A 22,180-nucleotide genomic window follows, 5' to 3' on the forward strand; every position below is an offset into this window, starting at 1 on the left:
TCTTTACAGTAACGTGATTTGATTTCAACTTAATTATTACTGGAAACAACAATTTCAGTCGGGGGAGATGGAAATACTTTCCTAAAATAGGTTATTACATTATTTGTTCGGGTTGTTTAAATAATTTAAGCGTATTTCTCACCTTCAAAATTGATTTCAATGGCACTTTGATGCATCTTTACCATCTTACCCGAAACAAATAGTTGTTTTTTGTAGTAGATAATTAAGTTAAAATCACTGTTACTTTTAGAATTTTGCATACTTTGCGTGCAGCGGAATTCGACAACTTTTTCCTCGTCAAAACTTTATTAAAAAAACTAAATTAGAAATAATATTGAGAAGTCACATTTTCCACTCTTTTTTGATTTTTTTTACGTGAAACCGCACGAGAGTCCTAACTGCTCCTAACCGTATGGAGCCAGTGAGACTATGGCATCCACAATCGGGGTTTGTTGTGAGGCTGAAGGTAGTAAAGAGGGGAAGGAGATGGGCAAGAGGAAGGTGGAGAAGTACCTGATAAATCATCTCTTGTCACCAAACACGGCCATTTAGCAGAACATTATTCTAAAATTAGGAAGGAGTTTTTATAGCAAGCATTCATGTCAAGAATTTCCAAATCGGCTGAGATGCTGAATACATATTACATTTCACATTTTGCGGTTGTGCAAACAGTTAGTAATAGTAGTCAAATTCCAGAGGTATTTGACGCTTCCTCTAAATCTGAAAACAAATTTCATTAAGCGATTGTTTATATTGGGGTCCTAAATTACAATATCAAATGGTTCGATTCTTATTACATTTCCATCCAAAACCTATAGGATTAATCACGGATATTCAACAAAATGTTTTTACTACCACGAAGAATAAATCTGAGTAATTCGTCGGCCATGTCACATTTTGTGCTATTTCAATGACATGTTCTCATGTTCGTTCTGCAAAATGTCAGAAATTATAGAGACGCTCGCACGAATAATTAAAGTTGACGCCATCTTGATTATAAATATCGGTTCGAGTTAAACTGAAACGTCTGAAAGAAGTCTTGTAATTTTTGTCGTTCATCTAAAATCGCACCGTCTAACTCGTATTCTGTCCAGGTCTTTTTAGGTTCATGCTTTATTTTCACTTTTACTTTCTTCATTTATCCGTTTTTTATGTCTTACGTCTGTAAAGATAGTTAATATCTAAAATGTGATTATTTTTCGTATTGTGTAATTCACCCTAAAAAGAGTGCTTCGTCTGAAATGAGATGTCACTGCGATGCCAGTTACCAGATGCTAATGCTAACGGTAATTTATCCATGTACATATGGAACCTGTTCTTCAAAAAGATAGGTTAGATAGATAAATAGGATTAGGTTAAAATAGGTAGATAGATAGTGTTCGAATTTGCTCCGAGTTTCAAACCAATTATAATTTATATAAAGTAACTGATTTAGAATACAGATGGCGCTAGCTTACACCTTCTTTAAAGGCAGCCAAATTATGTTATTTAAGTCCCAATTTTGATTAGGGAACTCACTTCTCTTCGATAGTTTCTAGCTAAAGGAACCCAAAGTGACAATTATATTTCGCTCTCCGTTGGTGGAGTGATCTCCACAGAGTGTCGGTAGCAATATAAACTTTGGAAAAAACAACAATAAATTCGGTGTAATTTCAACTTCCACAAAGTGTTTTATTTAAAGAGGAATCATCCCTTTTGTTCTTAAGCCTAATTTAAACAGATAGGATAAGGTAAAGGTTAAAAAGATAGGTTAGATCTCCGTGGGCGGGTTGGGTTGCTAAAGAATATCCGAGAATAAATTATTCTGAGATCGTTTTGTCACTTTTCAAATATTTTTTTGATTTTTGATGTATAGAAATTAACCAGTTCTAGAGGAATATTATCATTGGTTCCAGCGACAGCAATGGAGCCGGTTCCATATGACCGAGACAGTAATATCGACCATCTCTATAAATGGTTGTCACTATGGTTGTCACATTAATGTCAATATATTCGGGATATTCGGAGTCTCCTTTGCTTCCGTCTCGTCAATAAAAGTCCGTCTTTCTAGAGTATTATCTTACGAACAACACAATAATTGTGTTTAATTTATACCACTAGAGATTATTTTAATAACCAACGCATTTTTAATGCAAAGTGTTACTTTTTTGATGACGTGCTTCAGTGGAGTGCTTAAACGCCTTGGAATCTGCCGCGCTTCGTCTTGTACGTGATTAGGTTCTAATTATGTTAATTAAGTAACAACTAAACTAAGTAAATGTTTGTTCTAAGCATATATCGCTTAACACTGGCTGCTGTCACATATTAAAATCAAGCGATTAGTAAGTTCTTCTAATCTTGACCTTGAGTGAACATCACAAAATTTATTATTCACTTCAAAAACTGGAAACTTATTTTGTGGCACCATTAGTTTTTAGATGAAGAAATGATCATGGCTTACCAAATGTGTTGGTTTTTTAAACAATAAAAGCGTTTAAAACTAAGTATACTGGTTACAGATAGAGATATATAGGTTTTGTTACAGACCTTATTTATTTTCAGCTGATATCTACAATTTACCATCCCAAAATACTGTACTGTACTGCATATGATCCCATGATTAGTTTCTCAACTCTTGGGTTTACAGTGCGTGTACGCAGTTACGTATTATTATTGTATTAACAAATGGTTCTATCCACTCAAAAAATAAAAATTGGCAGTTCTTCGCTTTCTGTACGTCACATTTGTGGAGCAAACTTAGACTTTGTTAAATCCTTTAAGTTAGTCCTTAACTGAGCGGTCATTCTTCTGTCGTTGGCAAAAGCGGCAATTTATTGTAAAGCGATACAAAAGTTCATAATAAGTGAATAATTTGTATTGCTCTGTTTTCGTGAAAATTTACCTGAGGGGCGCTTGCGTTTTTTTTGCACATAATTTCATACTTAAAACCATGGTTTCTATATTCTCAAAAACACACTTCACCACATTCTAAACATCTGCCCCGATGATGGACAGTGTAATGCTTTTCGAAACGTTAGCTATAGAAGGAGGACGCGCAACTCGTCATAATAACCCACGATGATACTTTTGGTGAAAATTTCAAATCACGTATAAGTAAATGTTTGTATTTGGAGATTTAATTCCGCCTTATTTATTTTCAGCCGAGAACAATTAGTATCACATAAAAAGACGCTATCACAGCATTGTCATGGATTTTCCCTACCCAGAGAGTGTTTCCATCAAGACTGAACCATGGTCACAGAACGAAGGCTCAGGTGAAGTGGCGTATACGGATATACAAATCCACCTCCCGGATATGAAGAAAGAATGTCTGCAGTATGTTGAAAGTGTAAAACGTACTAGTAAGTTGCATTGCATATTATAGAGATGTTTAAGATGGATGCAGTAAGAACATCGGCATGTTTTCTACTTCGCTTCTTTTCGTCCATTTTTTTGATTTTACCTTAGTAATTTTGCTTTACATGCAACTGATGAACTAAGGAAACAATAATAATTAAACATTTTATGCCCGTAAACAGATCCTTATTCCTCAAGCCGCTCCCTTGTCACATATGTTGTAACACCGGATTTGTCTCACAAACTCTTTATATAAAAAACTCCAGGTCAACAAAACCATTGAACTTTATTTGTGATAGATAACAAGAAGCTCCGATGGATTCTTTAGGAGGCGTTAGAAAATCATTCCGGGCCTCGACTTTAAGGTTGTAGTAGTTTTATAGAAGACTCAAACCCTGCATTATCGACACTCATGTGCCATCTATGGGTAACGTCTTAAACAAATATCAATTGTCTTCCTATGACTAAACTCTTAAACTGATATCCAAGATATTACAACACTCGGACACTAAATAATGAATTAAGTAAGTATTACAGTCTCTCGTATCTAGGATGAACGAAGTATGTATGCAGAATGAGTTAATGATGAATGTACATAAATCAAAGTCATCTTGTTTGAAAAAGGGAGTACAAAATTAATAAGATAAATACTGCGAGCAAATGTAGTGTGTGTATTTGGGACGTATATTTATCAGAGATAGATAGGCAGATTGGGATATTGAAAGAATTTAACAGGAATGAACGCTGTTGGCACTAATAAAAAATAGTCAGAAGAAGCACAATCATCAGTCTACCATGGAGTGCTGTTACCAACCCTGATATAAGTGCAGCGGGGCATTGACCTACCGGAAGAAGGATGAAAGTAGACTGAAGAAGCTATCTATACGTACATCTATTAATATAAATAAGAATGTCTGTGGCGGGCGGCCTGGCTTTGATTTATATACACATCTACAGTTTTCTTTCGAGATTGATGAAATTTTGCACACTTGACTTTTTAAACAAAATGAAGGCGACGGTCTATGAGAGATTTCTAAAATCCCCTTTTCCCACGCCTTCGAGTAGAATTTTGATACTTTTTGATGAAATTTTGCCCACTCGATGTCCAAAATAAGAGAAAAATTCCTGTTTATACCTACTTCAGCTAGTTTAATTTAAATTACAAATTCGGTTGTGTACATCTCCGGTTCAATGAACTCTTGCTTTGAATTTAAGTGTCATTTTCAAAATTGGAGGAGTTGGTTATAAGAATTCAGACAAAAGATAAAAAACCTACTCATGAAATTTAACATGAAGTTATTTAATTTTCTATTTTCAAAAATTCAATTATAATAATTATTGAATAGCCATAATATTATCTTAGGCGTGAATAGGTTATTTTATTTTATTAATCTCTTCCCTAAATACACATACCACATATAAGATATTACGAAGAAACAAATCATACGTTTCTATAATATAAAATAAATATATTTTGATATATTTCAGATATTAATCGTAATAAACCTATCCGATCAATGATTTTATCTGCTTCGTTACTGCAAGTTGATTATCACCAGGAGTTTTGTTAAATTATATACCACAATCTAACAATAAATATATTAATCAAATAGTTATCATATAATATTCGCGACGAATTTTTAAAGTTATATTCCTATTATTTAAATTTGTAGTTGTTTTGTTATTTCAGGTAGCATTAATGTGGAGACTGTACCCATCAAGGCAAAACCAGGACCAGAAGAAGATGAGAAACTCCCTTATACGGAAATAGACATAGACCTGCCAGATGTTAAAAAGGAATGCTTACAGCACTCTGAAAGTATTACCGAGACTGCAGGTAAAATGGATTCTTATTTGTCTGAATCAGTTTTAATAATCTTATCGTTTCGTTATAGAAACCGACTTAATGAGCTTTATCCGTCATCTTTTTCAGACATAATAACGGTTCTGAAGGCGCATTCTGGAGAAAAACCTCATTCATGTTCCCATTGTAACTACTCCTGCTCAGACAAATCACGATTAACAATTCACTTACTCACCCATACTGGAGAAAAACCTTATGCATGTCCACATTGTAAATACTCTTGCTTACATAATTCAACTTTGACCGTGCACTTGCGTACCCATACTGGAGAAAAACCCTATTTATGTCCCCATTGTAACTACTCGTGCTCACAAAAATCACGTTTAACAGTGCACTTACTCACCCATACTGGATTAAAACCTTATTCATGTTCCCATTGTAACGACTCCTTCTCGCGAAAGCCTTCGTTAAAAGTGCACGTACGCACACATACTAGACTTAAACCTTATTCATGTTCCTACTGCAGCTATTCATGTTCTCGGAGGGGAAATTTAAAAAATCACATTCTTATCCATACTGGAGAAAAACCTCATTCATGTTCCCACTGTAACTACTCCTGCTCACACAAGTCAGATTTAACAGTGCACTTACGCACCCATACTGGAGAAAAACCTTATTTATGTTCCCATTGTAACTACTCCTGCTCACGCAAGTCAAATTTAACAGTGCATTTACGTACCCATACTGGACTAAAACCGTATTCATGTTCCTACTGCAACTATTCATGTTCTCGAAAGGGAACTTTAAAAAGTCACAATCTTACCCATATTTGACTTAAAAAACGTAATTCATCTTCCAACCGTCGCTTCTCCTGCTTAACAAATTCAACTTTAAATTGTGCATACATCCAGTGCACCCATATAACCCATAATGCAAATAAATATTATTCATGTTACGATTGCAGTTATAAATTATTATTATTTATTATCAGTTATTATTGCACGAGAGGTAAAATTATAAAGTCAGAATCTGAACAACACTTGAGGGAAACCATATTCATGTTACGACTGCAATAGCTATGTTTACGGAAGGAACAAATAAAACATCACATTCATACCCATACAGCAGTAAAACCTTATTATAATAATTAAAATAAAATAAATTTTGTTTGAATACGACTTTATTATAAATACTTCTGACCATCCGGTTGTAGTTCAACCCGAACCTTTTTCAGGGTTTATAAAAACATACTAGTATACCCACAAAGTGTTTGCTACAAATGAAAAATTAATATCGACGAGTACGGCCGAATAAGCAATAATGTATAAAAAGTATTCAATTAAATACCGAATTATTTGTATCAATATCAACTTCTATAAACAGTGCATTTAAATGAACGTGTTCCCCAACTATTTGTTTTAACAAAAATTTACTCTGTCCCCTTTGATCCATAAAGCCAAAATTGCGTGGTCAAAAGAAGATTTAATATGCATATAAACAACAAAATAACATTAAATTATTAATCATAATATTACACATTGAATTAGTGCATAATCTCCACCCAATTGAATGGCATCTCTTTCATGATAAAATCGGGAATTATGTTTCCATAGAATCATTAAAAAAAACGTTTAATCCTAGAAAAATATTAAAAAACCTCTGCAATTCTAATACTAATGATAACCTGCCACCATCTTCACAACATTTTTCATTCATTTTTGCTATTATGTTTACATTCTTCTTTATTGCATTAATTTTTAAGTGTTTACTCTGATACAAAATGCTTGTATTTTTGTAAAAGAAAAGCCCACTAGGGCGTGTGATAAATAAATAAACATAAATTTTATGACTGGGTAAAAAAATCTATCTTCTGTACAGTTTAGCCCAAAAGAGATTAAGACATTACTCTCCAACATAACCTTCACTACACCTAAAATAATGTTAACAGTGCGATCGAAAATGTAGCAGTTGACATGCAGACGGCCATATACTTCTTTCCAACCACATTCCAATATAAAAGTGCTGAAATTCTAAAATATTTAATCCCTAAATATTATCCGAATTTCAATCCAGAAAACCAAAAAGTAAACAATATTCGCAAAAAAAAAAAATTACATAAAATTAAAACTTTCTACTACAACACATAAATACTTGTCACACCTATTCATAACCACGTAAACACCTCAGCACAGGTTCTCCTAGTGAGGTGTTCATGAAATATACAATATTACTCACATACAGTTTCACCTTCTCAAACCTACCTTACACACAACATATTATAGTTAAAAGTTTGAAATATATCATGTACAAATATAAATAATTATGTGAACACTGTAAATATTATATAGAAATAAATAAAAATAAAAAAGCCAGCTAATGAAAATTTAGTTTTAACAGAAGCCGACAATACAATAATAATAATGAAACGTTTACAGTTTGTTTTTATAAACCCTTATCAAGGTTCGGGTTGAACTGAAACCGGTTGGTTAGAAATATGTATAATAAAGTGGTATTCAAACAAAGTTATTTTAATTATTATAATTAAGTGTTTGCTACAAGTGAAAAAAAACCATATTTATTTTTTGAGTAAAAGTTCTTCTAACCGATTATTACTTTGTGATCGCATTATTTATTTTATGTTTCTTTGATATGCCTTTGTAACAATAATAATTTGGTCCTTCAAATTTTGAAATGTTCTTTGCAATTTTTAAGTTTGGTCAGAAATTTTATGTTTTGATCTGCCTTTGTACCTATCAATTAAGTTGGGATTTTGTAAGACTACGGATTTTTTTACTAGGAGACAATTTTAAAATTATTCTGAATAACCTTCTTAATGTGTCGAGAGCTGGTGAAAGAATCGGTGGAACGTTGTGAAAGTGACATATTTTGAAACTTGAAAATTAAAAAAAAAGATTTTAAGTAACCCACAGATACCTCAATTTTGTAGTTTATTAAAAATACATAAACAGAAAAAACCTAGCTGTCAGTAGTAATTTATAATTATTGAAATCATATACCTCAAAATCGTTGGGCTTTATTTTAAGAGTATTTTTTTACTTTCATAAGAATTATTTTTAGGGTGTGCGAAATAAAGTTTATTCATCTCTAAATAGTATAAAATAAAGTCGCTAACCGCGTCTGTCTGTTTGTGCGCTTAGCTCTTCTAAACTGCGCAACGGATTTTGATAGGATTTTCACTATCATTTAGAAAATTTGTTCCGGAAGGTTTATGTATATAATACATGCATATTATATTTGTAGAAAGTAGATTAACGCCGGGTACACGTCAGCTAGTGTCTGATAAAACTTTTCATTCTTTGTTCTCGTTTATATTTATTAATAAATTGTATGAAATATACAATACAGTATATTAATAGGGAGTAAAAAGATAAAATTGTAAACTTGTTGAACTCCTTTACGCATAATTTTACGATAATGTAGTATAAAGTGACACGAAAAGTATTTATTGTATCGCACCTGAGCGATAAGTGTGGTACAGGTCAAAAATTGTATTTTTAGCCTAAATGTTCCTAGTTCTACTTTTTAATTATATTTTTGCGGCCCCAATAGAGAATATTCCATTGTTATATTATGATGTTTTCTCGAATTCATCCAAAAATAGTGGCTGTGCCTCAGAAGTCAAAGATCAGTTGTCACATTTTTGAAATTGTTCAGGAGACAAGAAATAGTAATTTACCAGAGCTGTTATGTTGACCTAACATAGTTTCACACTGTCGTAGGATAACCCTCTTTATACCTCTGTGTAGATGCTGAAAAAACTAAAAAGGTCTCATACATAACTCATTTTCACGGATAACAAGGCGGCTGAAAGCTTGCAGAACCCTATTTTGGAACCTACAATTTTGAATGAAAATTAGGAGTGCAATTACTACATCTCACATGAAAATGCAGTAAGTGACAGTTCTACAGCACGCTGTATATTACAAATCAGTTAATTGTTCTTTTTTTCCTTGTCACCACGAGTTTTCAAATATCACATTAGTTATTGTTATACGATTTAAATATAACTTTGCGACATTGTAGGGACTAATGCAGAATTATTATGTATATTCCGTATTGAATCTACTGCATGGTTCAGGAAATTTGTCATGTATTGACACCATGGTTACTGAAAGTCTATCAATTGATAATGATTATAATGTTTTTTTTTCTTTTCGCCGATGATCTAAAGCTATTGAAACTTATGAAAACTAAATTATTGTAATCACGTTCAAATATATAAGAAGATTGGTGCAAACTTAATTAACCCTTAAGTCAAGTCGAATAAAATTCTTTTACCTGATCCCCTCACCTTAAAATCCACTTCGAATCCCTTGAAAAAAATCAGCTTAATTGTCTATGATATATATTATCTATAAAGTCGGTCTTTCTATATAACCAATTTCAACCACTTGATGAAAGAATTTGAATTATTTTTACTCTCAGATAGAAAACTTGTTTTCGACTAGACTTTTATTTTTAAAATTGGTAATGGAATTAAAGACAGCCCTGATTTACCGAGCCTAATCGCCTTCAACGTACCAAATATGCTCGATATTTTATTACTGTACTCTCTAGTTATTCTGATTCTTTGTAATCAAGTGTAAAAGCCCAAAGAGGGTGTGAATGAATAAATACCTTCAGTAAACCGCAATTGTTGTTGTTTTTTGAAGACTTTTGACTTCTTGGAGGAGGAGACTTCTCAAATTAATTTATGTTAAGACAGGTATTTGCTGTCGGCTACTCTCACAGTACTAAATTATAGCTATCGGTTTTAGACCGTTTCTTCCACTTTTGGGGAGCCTCCCGCTCGAAAGGCAGTGGCACTGGATGTTCTTCGTCTCTGCTTTATTCTGATGGCTTGCGGTATCCTAATAAGACTAACTGATCTTGAAGAGGTAGGCATTGGAATATCTTCAAGCAGATACATGGCGTGGTGGTCGGCTGGTGGTTCTGGAGGGAATTTCAGGGAAGAAATGTAATAAGAATACTATTATACGTTGGTTAAGCTGAATTTATTTATTTCTCTTAAATGCGTGGTATTTATTTGAAATTATTGGTTTGTTAGCGGTCGTAGACGCCCGGCCGAAAAAGTGGGGAAAGTGCGCTCGTTCCTTCCGATGGTTTAAGTAGCCAAGAAAAATGTAGCTTTGTCATTTTCGTGAATCCCTCAAAGAGTACATCCGTCTTCTTCTACTGTACAAAATGCCCTGACTCCCGGAGAGGAAATAACAATGTTCAAATAAGTCACTCCCTGGCAAAACTCTGCCAAACATCTTTGAGCTACACTTGCCACAGACGGTCATAGATATCTCACAAACAGGCAAGTTTAAAAAAACCAAGGAAAACCCATACCTACTTTACTGCAACGCAAAAACTTTATTTCTCATCTCATCACCACCTATTTCTCATTTCAATCCACGAGGGAGGGGTTGCTAGATAATTTCTTCTAGGAATAATACCCCACATTTAAAAAAATAGAATTCCGAAGTATTATTCCCCACAATACTTTTTTTCCGTGTGGGGAAGGGTTGGTTAGAGAGTATCAGGAAATTTTTTCCAGACATAATATTTAAAAAATTATGAGGGAGGTGGCTAGGGAATTTCTATAAAAATATTTCCCCAAATTTTTCAAGTCCTCCAAAAGAAATTAGAAGAGATAAAAATCCCACATTGTGATTTTCAACAAAAAATCCCAAAATACAGAATCTTTTCACTGACTTCGGTAGATTTTCATAAATGGCGTACATTTTTTAAAAAAATTCTGTAGATTTTCAAAATTTTCGATAGATCTTAGGAAAATTACGGTTGATATTCACAAATTTCGGTAGATTTCCTTCGAATATCGGTAGATTTTTGCCGAACCGAAATTTCGGTAGATATGGTATTGCTCGTTGTGAGAGACTGGTTGCGCCGCCATTGAAAACTGGTGTTTGGTAAGTTTCGCAGTGTGCGGACAGCCACTGAAAAGCACAGGATAGCGACTTCAGTCTTTAGTCTAATGTTATTTATTTTTCAGTTGCCCCGTGAGCAATGGCTTTTTCTTTATTATTTGTACGTTTTCTATGAAAAGTAGATATGTTGATACCCCGAAAGATGCTCAAATGATTTGTGAATGCGGTTCCAGTTATTAGATACTGACATTTAATTTTTTTTATTTATTACATTACATTAGATATATGTTTATAGCAAAAATGAAAAAATAATAATATTGCAATAACTCTACAAGTATTTTAAAAATATGTACAAGTGTTATTATAAATTGTAGGTCGATATATGTATGTAAAGTAAATTAAATAACGTATGTAAAGTAAATGTATGTAAAGTATATATAATGTATGTAAAGTAAATAACCTGCGTGAATGGTTTCAAAAGCAAGATTCAAGGAAATGTGATACAAGTAAACTTAATTTTGTTCAACTAAACATTAGGTCAATATGTAAATATTTCGACCTATTTCATGTTTATTTTAAAGACTGTTTAAATCACGTTGACGTACTCATGCTTTGCGAAACGGCAATTCGTTCGGAACTTGTTAATCTTTATGATATTCCCGGATACAATTCGTATCACTATTGTAGAAAACAAAAATCCGGTGGAGGCATCTTGTTATATATAAAGAATAACCTTTCCTTTTCGCAAATATTTCTGGACACCAAATTTTTTGAGAACGTTTTTGGAATATTGACACTTCCAAATAAGAGCACTTTAAATGTCTTAGCAATATACCGACCTCCGAATCTAAATAAGCTATCATTTTTGTCAGAAATATCCTCTGTGTTTGAAAACAATATTAAATCAAATGAAAGTTTAATATTTTTCGGCGACATAAATTTAAATTTATTAAACAAAAATGATCCTATCATAATAAATTATGAAAATATTCTTACAAATAACTATTTGAAAAAATGTATAGATGGCGTCACTAGGGAAGTAATTGTTAAACAGAAAATAAATAGTTCATGTATCGATCATCGATATCTACGTGCGAATAAGCGGTAAACTGCCCGCTGGATTAACCAGTACAATCTTCGCATGTGTATGTGACTATAACATTGCCGATCACAACACAACAGCTATAAGTATACGCTATAACTCGGTAGATAATTTAAACTCAAATGATTATAATAAAGTTAAAATTCTTTCGCAAAAACTGGTTGATAAACATATTTGTAATTATGATTGGAAATCGCTTCTAAAGGAAACCGAATGTTCTGTTATTTATTTGAAAATTAAAAATTATTTTGATGACTTGTATAAAAAAAGCACAATTGAAATAAGCAAAAAATCAAAAAACCGACCGCATGCCATAAATGAATGGATATCTACTGATGCACTTTATAAAATTAAAAAAAGAGATTTTTTATACAAACGTTGGAGAAATGCTCCAACGAACAAATACTATGAAAAAGAATATAAGTGTTTTCGAAATATTTTAAATAAATTCTTAATAAAATTAAAAACCTCATACTATTACCTCATAACCTCATACGATTCGAACTTTGACAGTTGAAGAACTCACTTGTCTTTTTTCCGTTCGAATACGAAAAAACCTAATTTTATTGCCTTTTTTCGGTTAAAACTATATTTTTTGTTCTCTTTGAGTGCCTTTATTGCTGACCAAGTCCAGTAAGTGTTATTTTATATTAATATACATTCCTTTTGCCCCAATGGCCTTTGCCATGGGTAAAAAACCACCAGATCCCGTCCCTCCTGATCCTGACCCTGTTAATTTTGATAATGACATTGCTAGCGAGGTTGAAATAATGACTGATTCCTCTACTCCCAAAAAACGAAAAGTTAGCGTCCTTCCGAAAAAGGAATCTTCTCAGGTTACAGTTCCTGTAGAGACTGCCGCTCCTCCACTCGCTTCACTGTACCCGACTTCAGCAAAAGCCCCCTTCATCGTGTATGTGCAAAACAACACACAAGGCCACTCACTGCATCCCCTTGATTTCGGTAAATTTGTTGGAAAAAAACCACTTGGCATTTCCCCAGGTGGTATCAGATCGGAAGGAAGATTTCGCATTTGTGTAGAGTTCACAACTGCACTCAATGCCAATAAATTTATAAATTCCATTGACTACCTCTCTGCCAAAAAATACAAGGCTTACATCCCTTCATTCAATGTCTCCCGCATGGGTCTAGTGAGAGGTATCCCCACAGACCTATCCGAGGAAGAACTTATCACGGAACTTATTATCCCAGCATCTTCGGGGAAAGTTTTAAAGACTAGGCGGCTGAATTATAAAGATAGGACTTCCGATTCTATAGTTTGGAAACCCTCCCAAACTGTAGTTCTTACATTTGAAGGCCAATCTCTTCCCTCTCATGTGTACCTTTTCCACAACTCTCTCCCAGTGGAAATTTATTCATACCCGACAATTCAGTGCTTTAACTGTTGTCGGTTTGGCCATTCCAAGCTATCATGTCGTTCTTCTCCTCGCTGCTTTAAATGTGCAGAAAGTCATTTAGCAGAGCAATGCCCCTCCCCTTCCAATCCCCCTACTTGCATCAACTGCTCAGGCTCTCACACAGCCATAAATCCATCCTGCCCCGAACTTTCACGCCAAAAAAACATTAAAAGTTATATGGCTTCCAATAGCGTATCATACTTCCACGCTTCTAAAATAATAGCTCCCTCTAAAAAATCTTTTGCTGAAGTCGCCTCTCAACCCCAGTTAACTCAAAACATTATTACTCCAAACTCGTCATACAGGAAGACTGTAATGACGAAATCTGCATCTCGTCCTCTTAAAACCCCCGGATATGATCATCTTGGCCATAACTCCCAGCTCTTGTTCCCAAATGGTAACATCAGCTCCTCATTTCCACAAAATGCCGTCTTTCCTAACAACAATACTTCGAACTGCAATTCCTTTATCCCTGATTCAAATGGCAATTCTCTAAATAACATAATTTCTAATGACAATTCTAATATTATTCAAACTCTCATCATGTTACTGATCTCTATAATTAATAACAATAATTCCCTACCGTCCAACGCTGCCTCTTTACTCTCCTCCTTAAATTCTCTTGTTTCCAATGGCTGCCCTGACAGCAGGGATTCTTCAGTGGAATAGTAGAAGCGCCTTCTCCAATAAGGCCGACCTCATCCGCCTTCTACAATTACACACAATTTCTATTGCTGCCATCTCTGAGACTTGGTTTAAACCGTCTCAGCTCTTCAAGGTGAGTGGCTACCAATGTCTGCGGGACGACCGCATTGATGGGAAGGGTGGTGCAGCCCTTCTAATCAAAAACTCCCTGTCCTTCACCCCTATTTCCATTAAACCCCCAGATTCATCCTTCCAGTTAGTGGCAGCTACTGTCTCTAATATTACATTTGTATCCCTCTACATTCCCCCTTCTACCCCATTTGACATTTCATTATGGACCAACATGTTTAGAAAAATATCTTCTCCCCTGGTCATTCTGGGTGACTTCAATGCCCACTCCCCTCTCTGGGGTTCTTCATCAACGGATCCCTCAGGAATCAAAATAATTGACCTTATGGACTCCTTGAACATGTGCCTTCTAAATGACGGATCCCCAACAAGGTTAAGTCAACCTGGGCAGAGCCCTAGTGCGGTGGATATAACTCTTTGTTCCCCAAGTATATATCCAATAATTTCCTGGAGAACTTCATCAGACCCCTGCGGCAGTGACCACTATCCAATTATTATAAATCTGGCTCAAGGGTTAAATACTAACCTCTTTAAAAGAAAGCCAAAATTTATCACAAAAAAAGCCGACTGGTGCCATTTTAGAGAATCTGTCCAGGGTCACACCCTTTCCCTGCCTACACCTTCTTCAGATAACTGCACCTCCTCTTACAAATCTTGGTCTGATTCCATTCTAAAATCTGCAGACAAGTCTATTCCCAAATCATCCCCTGTAAGCACGAAGGCTCACCCTCCCCCCTGGTGGGATGAAGAATGCCTTCGAGTGCTGAAGGAGAGGAAAGCGGCCAATAAGATATACTGCCAACAGATGACAATGGAAAATTTCTTGAAAGCCAAGAATGCCCAAGCTGTTGCTAAACGTACATTCCGTTTTAAAAAAAAAACAGCTGGCGTAATTTCTGCACTAATATATCCCCTGCTACTCCGGCGGGGGAGGTTTGGTCCATGATTCGCAGGTTTAGGTCTTCCTTTTCCCTGCCGAAGTCATCTCACAATTCTGGTATTTGGATTTCTGACTTTCTTAACAAAATTGCTCCCCCTTATGTACCTAATCTTGACGAAGTGCCTGTTTTATCTTACTTCCCAAATTCTTCATCTTGGCTAGATGCTCCATTTTCCATAGACGAGTTAAAAAGAGCCACGGAAGACCTAAAAGACTCGGCTCCGGGCAATGACGAAATCTTGAACATATTCATCCGCCACACTGATGACGATTCCCTTTCCTACTTTCTCTCTCTCATCAATATCTTTCTGGACTCTGGTATTATTCCCCCGGACTGGAAAATTCAAAAAATCATTCCCATTTGCAAAAGTACCAAAGATCCAAGTCTAGGCTCAAGTTACAGACCGATTGCTCTCTCTTCAACACTTTGCAAAGTAGCTGAAAGAATGATTAAGAATAGATTAGACTGGTTTGTAGAGAAAAATCATATTCTTCCCCCTTCCCAGTTTGGATTTAGAAAGGGTAAAAGTACCCTTGACAACCTTTCCTCTCTTGTTACAGATGTCAAATTAGCGTTATCTAAAAACGAATATTGTATTGCAGTATTTTTAGACATCTGTGGAGCATACGACAATGTAAATATACCCATTCTTAAAGAAAAGTTACTGGCGATTGGCATTCCTCCTAAATTGGTTCAATTCATTATGAATTTGCTCTCCGAAAGAACTGTTTTTGTAGATGGATCCGAATCCTCTCCCCACATAAGACAAATATTCAAAGGACTCCCGCAAGGGTCTGTCTTAAGCCCGATTCTGTATAATATTTACACATATGATCTGGAAAAATCTATTAATTTTATGTGCAACATACTCCAATATGCTGACGACTTAACGTTTTACAAAATATCCGCCAATCTTTTCATCGCAGCATCAGCAATTAACAACGCTCTTAGAAAACTCTTGGCTTGGTTAAATAGTAATGGTCTTGAACTTTCCCCTGCCAAAAGCAAAGTTGTCATCTTCACTCGTCGACGAAAGCTTCCGGATATTCAGGTAATATTTGGCGATGAAGTGATCCCTATCTCGAAGGAAGTTAAATTCCTTGGAATGTTTTTGGACTCCAAGCTTACTTGGAACTCTCATATAAATCACGTTGTTACAAAATGTGAAAGCAACATCAATCCCCTCAGATTTCTAGCAGGAGTGTGGTGGGGATCCCACCCAGCTTCATTAAAACTTCTATACAATGCCCTCATCCGAAGCCATCTCGATTACGGATCTTGTCTGTTTGATCCAATGTCCACTTCAAATTCTCATAAATTAGATAAAATCCAGTCAAAATCACTTCGCCTTGTCTTAGGAGCCATGAAATCTTCTCCAATCAACGCAATGCAAGTGGAATGTTGCGAACCTCCCTTACATATAAGAAGGCGATGCCTAGCAGAAAAATATGTTTACAAAACATGTTCAATAACATCCCATCCCTTGATTCCTATACTTCAATCCTTAAAGTATGAGGTTAATTCAAATCACTTTTGGAAAAATCATACCCCTCCCCTTTTTTATGATTGCTACAACTCTTTCCTGGATTTATCTACAAACACCTATCTCAATGAATCTCTTCCCTTATACTCATACCCCTATGAAAGCCTTACTTTCTATCCGAAGGTCCATCAATTTATAGGAATAAGTAAAAAAAACATTAAAAACTCAACTCAATTAAATAATGCAGAATTTAACACAATTATTGAAAACAACTGGCCAAACTACATAAAATTTTTCACAGATGGCTCCAAACTCAGTCAGGACTCCCATTGCGGGGCCAGTGTCTATGTTCCTCACAGAAAATTGTGTTTCCCACACAAACTTCCCAAAGAATGCTCCATTTTCTCTGCAGAATGCATAGCTATCATAGAAGCTCTTCTACTCGTCAAATCATTAAATATTAAAAACGCACTCATCCTTTCAGACTCGCTTAGCTCACTACAAAAAATAAGCGCATCCCCACTCAATTCCAGTAGCGACTCTCTAATCTGCTCGATCAGAGACCTACTGCATTCCATGTCACTGGTTCATGCATCAGTGGTCCTAGCCTGGATACCGGGACACCTCGGTATTACTGGGAATGACATGGCTGATCATATAGCTAAGGAAGCCACTGCCCATGGTCCGTTAAGTGATATCCCTATTCCGGTTAGAGACCATTTCCCTATTCTTAAAATTAAGTACCAACTCCAATGGTCTTCTGAATGGAAAAAATCTTCTCTGATAAAAGGTCACCAGTACTCATTAATTCAACCTTCTATTCCTGTTAAGCCCTGGTTTCACAAATACACTACCATGCCTAAAAAATATATTTCTTCCTTAACCCGAATGCGGCTGGGTCACACTTGTTGTCTTAGCCATCTTGCCAGGTTCCACATAGTCAGTTCGCCGTACTGTGATTGTGGGTCAGAGGATACTCTGGACCATAATTTTTTTGAGTGTCCTATCAATGACCAATTTCCAAACTTCATGCATGAATTGGTAAAACTTGATATTAAATTGCCTACCAGTATTCCCTGCCTTCTTAGTTTAAACACTCCTGAAATTTACCATTTGTTGGCAAAATTTATTTATAAAAATGGCCTTAATATCTGACCATAATAATAAATATACACCAAATTTCTTTCACTTTCATTTGTATTCACTTGTTCAGGTTCCTATTTTCATCTATTTTTACTAATCCCAACTCTGCATATTTTGACTGAGTTAAAACACTATTCTTTATGCATTTGTATATTTTTCTTGATCCTTTTATTGTATTTGTTTATATTCATATCATAGAACTGTTTTAAAAAAAATAATGCTTCTAATTTTGGAAAAATCTGTTCTTTTAAATAACAAAAAATGCCCACTACTATTGTGCACAGGTTCCTATTTTTATAATTTTGTAATTACCCATTATTACCAGCTCTGTATTGTTTTTGTTAAGTTATGTTTATGTTACACCCATGTTATGTTTATGGTAGGTTTATGTTTATGATATGTTATGTTCATGTTATGTGCATGTTATGTTATGATATGTTTATGTTATGTTCATAGTATGTTTGTGTTATGTTTTTCTTTATGTTTTATAATCACATTTGTTTACTCCCATATGCTGTGTTTGTTTATAAGATTGCCCATTTCATAATTCTATTTTTAAAAAACGCTACTAATTTTAGAAAAATCTTTGGTTTAATAACGAAAAGCGCCCACTTATATTGTACACAGGTTCCTATTTTTATAATTTTGTGATAATCTACTGTTACCAGCTGTGTACCGTTTATTTTAAGTTTGTTATGTTTATGTTATGTTATGCTTATGTTATGTTATATTTGTGTTATGTTATGTTTATGTTACGTTTATGTTATGTTTGGTTTATTTATGTTACTTTATGTTATGTTATGTTGTTTTATCAATGTTGTTTTGTCAATCATGTCAATTTTATCCTGTAATTTGTTGTATTTATTAATAAGAAAAATGTTGTAATGTATGGCCAAGATCACTCTTAATGGGTGAAAGCCAAAATAAAGAATAATAAAAAAAAAAAAAACCTCATACTATAATGATAAATTCAAAAATATATTTCAAGACTCAAAAAAAACATGGGACGAATGTAATCAAATTTTAGGAAAGAAATGTAAAAATGATTGTGACCAAGTTGCATCCAAATATTTGATGAAAGATCGGACCGAAGAAAGCGTAACAAATGACTTTGTTGATTATTTCTCTGACAATGTTTGCAATATGATACATAAATGTAATCACAGGACAACTGGGTTTGAACCAGAGGAGATGCCTCAAAGCATGTACCTACCTAGGGCTAAAATTGCTGATATAGAAAACATTGTGAAGCAACTTAAAAGCTCTTCTCCTGGAATCGATAATATCAGAATGAGCGATATTAAAAAACATATATTAACATTAGGTCCAATTATAACCCATTTTGTAAACAGAATCTTATTTGAAGCAAAAATTCCAGATGATTTAAAATGTAGTATTATCAGACCCATTTATAAAGGAGGTGATCACACCATTTTGGGTAATTATAGACCAATCAGTATTTTGCCATCACTCGAAAAAATTCTTGAAAAATACATTCAAATTAAATTAATAAAATATTTGGAAGATTTTTCTATTATTGATACTAACCAATATGGATTCCAAAAAAAAGGGCACTGAAGTGCTACTTCAAAAGTTTGCCAGCTTGATAAATAATAATTTAAATAATAAACATCATGTATTAGTCTTATTTATAGATTATTCCAAGGCATTTGACACTATTAACCATAAAAAATTGTTGAAAATACTAGAAATCATAGGAATAAGAGGGAAACTTCTAAAACTATTTGAAAATTATTTGAACAACAGGTGCATGCAAATAAAGCTTTTGAACACATTGTAAAAAAAGAAAAATCTTAGCAGGTGTTCCTCAAGGTTCCATATTAGGTCCTATTTTATATATAATTTATGTATCTTTTATTAAATTTATTTTTAAACATGTAAAACACTTTGTGTACGCGGATGATACTGCATTGGTGTTTTCTTGCAGTGATTTGCAATTATGTATTGAACTTTTACAAAAAGATTACATTGAACTTTTAAAATGGTCTCACGACTCTGGCCTAATCATAAATGCAAAAAAAACTAAATTGATACACATTAGATCACCCAATGCCAAGGTAAATACTATTATACCCGAAATTAAAACACACAATTCAGATTGCCTACATGTTGGTATCCCTGCGTTGTGTACATGTGAAAATATTGAACTGGTTAAAAAATATGTTTATTTAGGTGTTATTTTTGATTGTTTTTTCAAATGGGATTTACAGATAAATAAAGTCTGTGAACGACTGAGATCTATTATTAGTAGATTATATAAATTAAAATTTTATGTTCCAATATGCACACTTCGAATAATTTATTTATCACTAGCTGAATCTATCATAAGGTATGGAATTACAGCTTGGGGATTTTCCTCTAAAACAAATATAAATCATGTTCAAGCAGTTCAAAATTCTCTTGTTAAATTATTAGCTCATAAAAGTTTATATGAACAAAGGCATAATGTTCCACACCTTTATCAAAATCTGAAAATCCTCTCGGTAAGAGCAATTATGTGGTATAAAATAATTTTTCAGCACATAAATAGCCCTATGTACATAAATAGACTGGAACACACTTACAATACTCGATTTACATTAAATGAAGGACTAATCGTACCAAAGCATGTAAACAAATATGGAAAAAGAACGCTAGACTACATGATACCAAATTGTTTAAATATGTTACCTGCAGAAATCAAAAAATGTACAAATATAAAAAGAAATTTTTTGTTGAAAAATTGGCTAGCTGAAAGAAATAGTTTGTACTAGACTCTAATACAAACTATTTCTAACTGCATACGCTTTAATTGTTTTTTGTTTTTATTTTTATTGTATTACACCTCTCATGATATGAATGTATACATTTGATATAATCTGTTTAAGTTAAAAGCACCCAATGACAAACTACTTTAAAGTAGTTTATTGGGACTTTTTGATTTTTGTATATTATTTTGATATTTAATAAAAAAATAAAAAAAATATTAGTTCCTAGATGGGCAGATCGCCATTGCTAAAAAAATATTCTGTAAAATTAAAGTTTTGTTGTTTTTTTTTCCAAATTGAATATAAGTTTTTACTAAATGAGCCATTAATAGGTAACCATGTAAAATTTTAATAGTTTTTCAGACTCCACCCTCCCCAAGCCAATTAACCATTTAATTATTATTGAACCGATGGAGGACATTTTGAATGTTTTAATATTTAATTCTTGGGGGATTTTATTATATAATTTCGGTCCTCGATATGTATACGACTTTTGATACTTTGCGGTATTGCTCCTTGGGACCACGAGACCCTTTTGGGTGTGTCTTCTTTTAATTTTATGTAGATCTGATCGCTAGAGTACCTATTGGGTTTACGAAAAATGACTGAATAACGGATTTCTGGGCCTTCACAAGCGGATCTAAAATTTTTCTACCTGACGTTCCCAAACCAATGCAAAGGAGCCGGTCTTTTCTCCAGTTACTTTTGGAACCGGTTCTTCAAAAAGAAAAAAAAACCTTCAGTGGTTTCCTACAGAATTATCGAGAAAAGTAATTCTTACTTCGTTTTTTAACATTTTTTTAAATATTTGATAAATAGTGTAAAAAATTACGAATTCTACAGGAATAATATTAACGGTTCCAGTGACAGCAAAGGAGCCGGTTCCATGTGACTGGAATAGGAATATCGACCATCTCTATGAATGGAAATGTCGGTTTATTTATGGAAATGTCAGATTATTAACAATGAGTGAGTGGTTTATTTATGTTTGCTTCCTCTGGTCAGTAATTGTTGCTCCATCTTTGTAAAGAACTATCGTATGAACTACACAATAATTGTGTTAAAGTTAAACGACTTGAGATTATTTTAATGACCAACACATTTTAAAGCAAGGTTTTAAAATTTAACTGCTTCTACTTTTCAAGTGACGTTTCTTCATCGCCTTGAAGTTGACCGCCACACTTCGCCTTGTATGTAAGTAGGTTCTAGTTGTATTTACTAAATAAAACTTAAACTCGCAAATTAGTGCTTGTTAATTGTAAGAGTGAGTTTGTTAATTGTTGATTTACGGTAACTGTCACACATTAAAACCAAGTAATTAGTATATTTAAGCTCGGTAGATATAGAGAAAATAGAGACACACTTCACACGCACATTTAAAAAATGCTTTGCAGTAGTTAGATATTAGTGAGAAGTAAGTATTTCAGTTTTCGGAAATGTAAAATAATGCATTTTAATAGTTATTTCGTTAAAATCAAAACCGATTGTGACCTGGCTGCCATTGTTATTTATGTCAA

At 33.9% G+C, this 22,180-nt stretch overlaps 1 protein-coding gene across 2 annotated transcripts; it reads left to right on the top strand.

The window, feature by feature from the left end:
- The first annotated feature begins 2,000 nt into the window (after window positions 1-2,000).
- Window positions 2,001-6,260, top strand: LOC149414937 (uncharacterized). Of its 2 annotated transcripts, none has more exons than XM_089643592.1 (4): window positions 2,001-2,205; window positions 3,141-3,341; window positions 5,027-5,173; window positions 5,270-6,260. In XM_089643592.1, the coding sequence occupies exons 2-4, from the start codon at window positions 3,188-3,190 to the stop codon at window positions 5,971-5,973; spliced, it is 1,005 nt and encodes a 334-aa protein (XP_089499718.1). In that variant the 5' UTR covers window positions 2,001-2,205; window positions 3,141-3,187; the 3' UTR covers window positions 5,974-6,260. The 2 variants fall into 2 exon arrangements, with proteins under 2 accessions (XP_089499718.1, XP_089499719.1); XM_089643593.1 differs by having other exon boundaries at window positions 2,187-2,321.
- The last annotated feature ends 15,920 nt before the right edge of the window (window positions 6,261-22,180 follow it).

This window comes from Hesperophylax consimilis, chromosome 19, assembly GCF_061612785.1.
Source record: "Hesperophylax consimilis isolate HC1 chromosome 19, BYU_Hcon_1.0, whole genome shotgun sequence".
NCBI lineage: Eukaryota > Metazoa > Arthropoda > Insecta > Trichoptera > Limnephilidae > Hesperophylax > Hesperophylax consimilis.

Bases quoted from the DNA above. Each gene is read 5' to 3' on its own strand.
- LOC149414937 (XM_089643592.1), top strand. From the start codon at position 3,188: ATGGATTTTCCCTACCCAGAGAGTGTTTCCATCAAGACTGAACCATGG. The intron at 3,342-5,026 runs GTAAGTTGCATT...TTGTTATTTCAG, and splicing joins TGAAAGTGTAAAACGTACTA to GTAGCATTAATGTGGAGACT. The intron at 5,174-5,269 runs GTAAAATGGATT...CATCTTTTTCAG, and splicing joins AAGTATTACCGAGACTGCAG to ACATAATAACGGTTCTGAAG.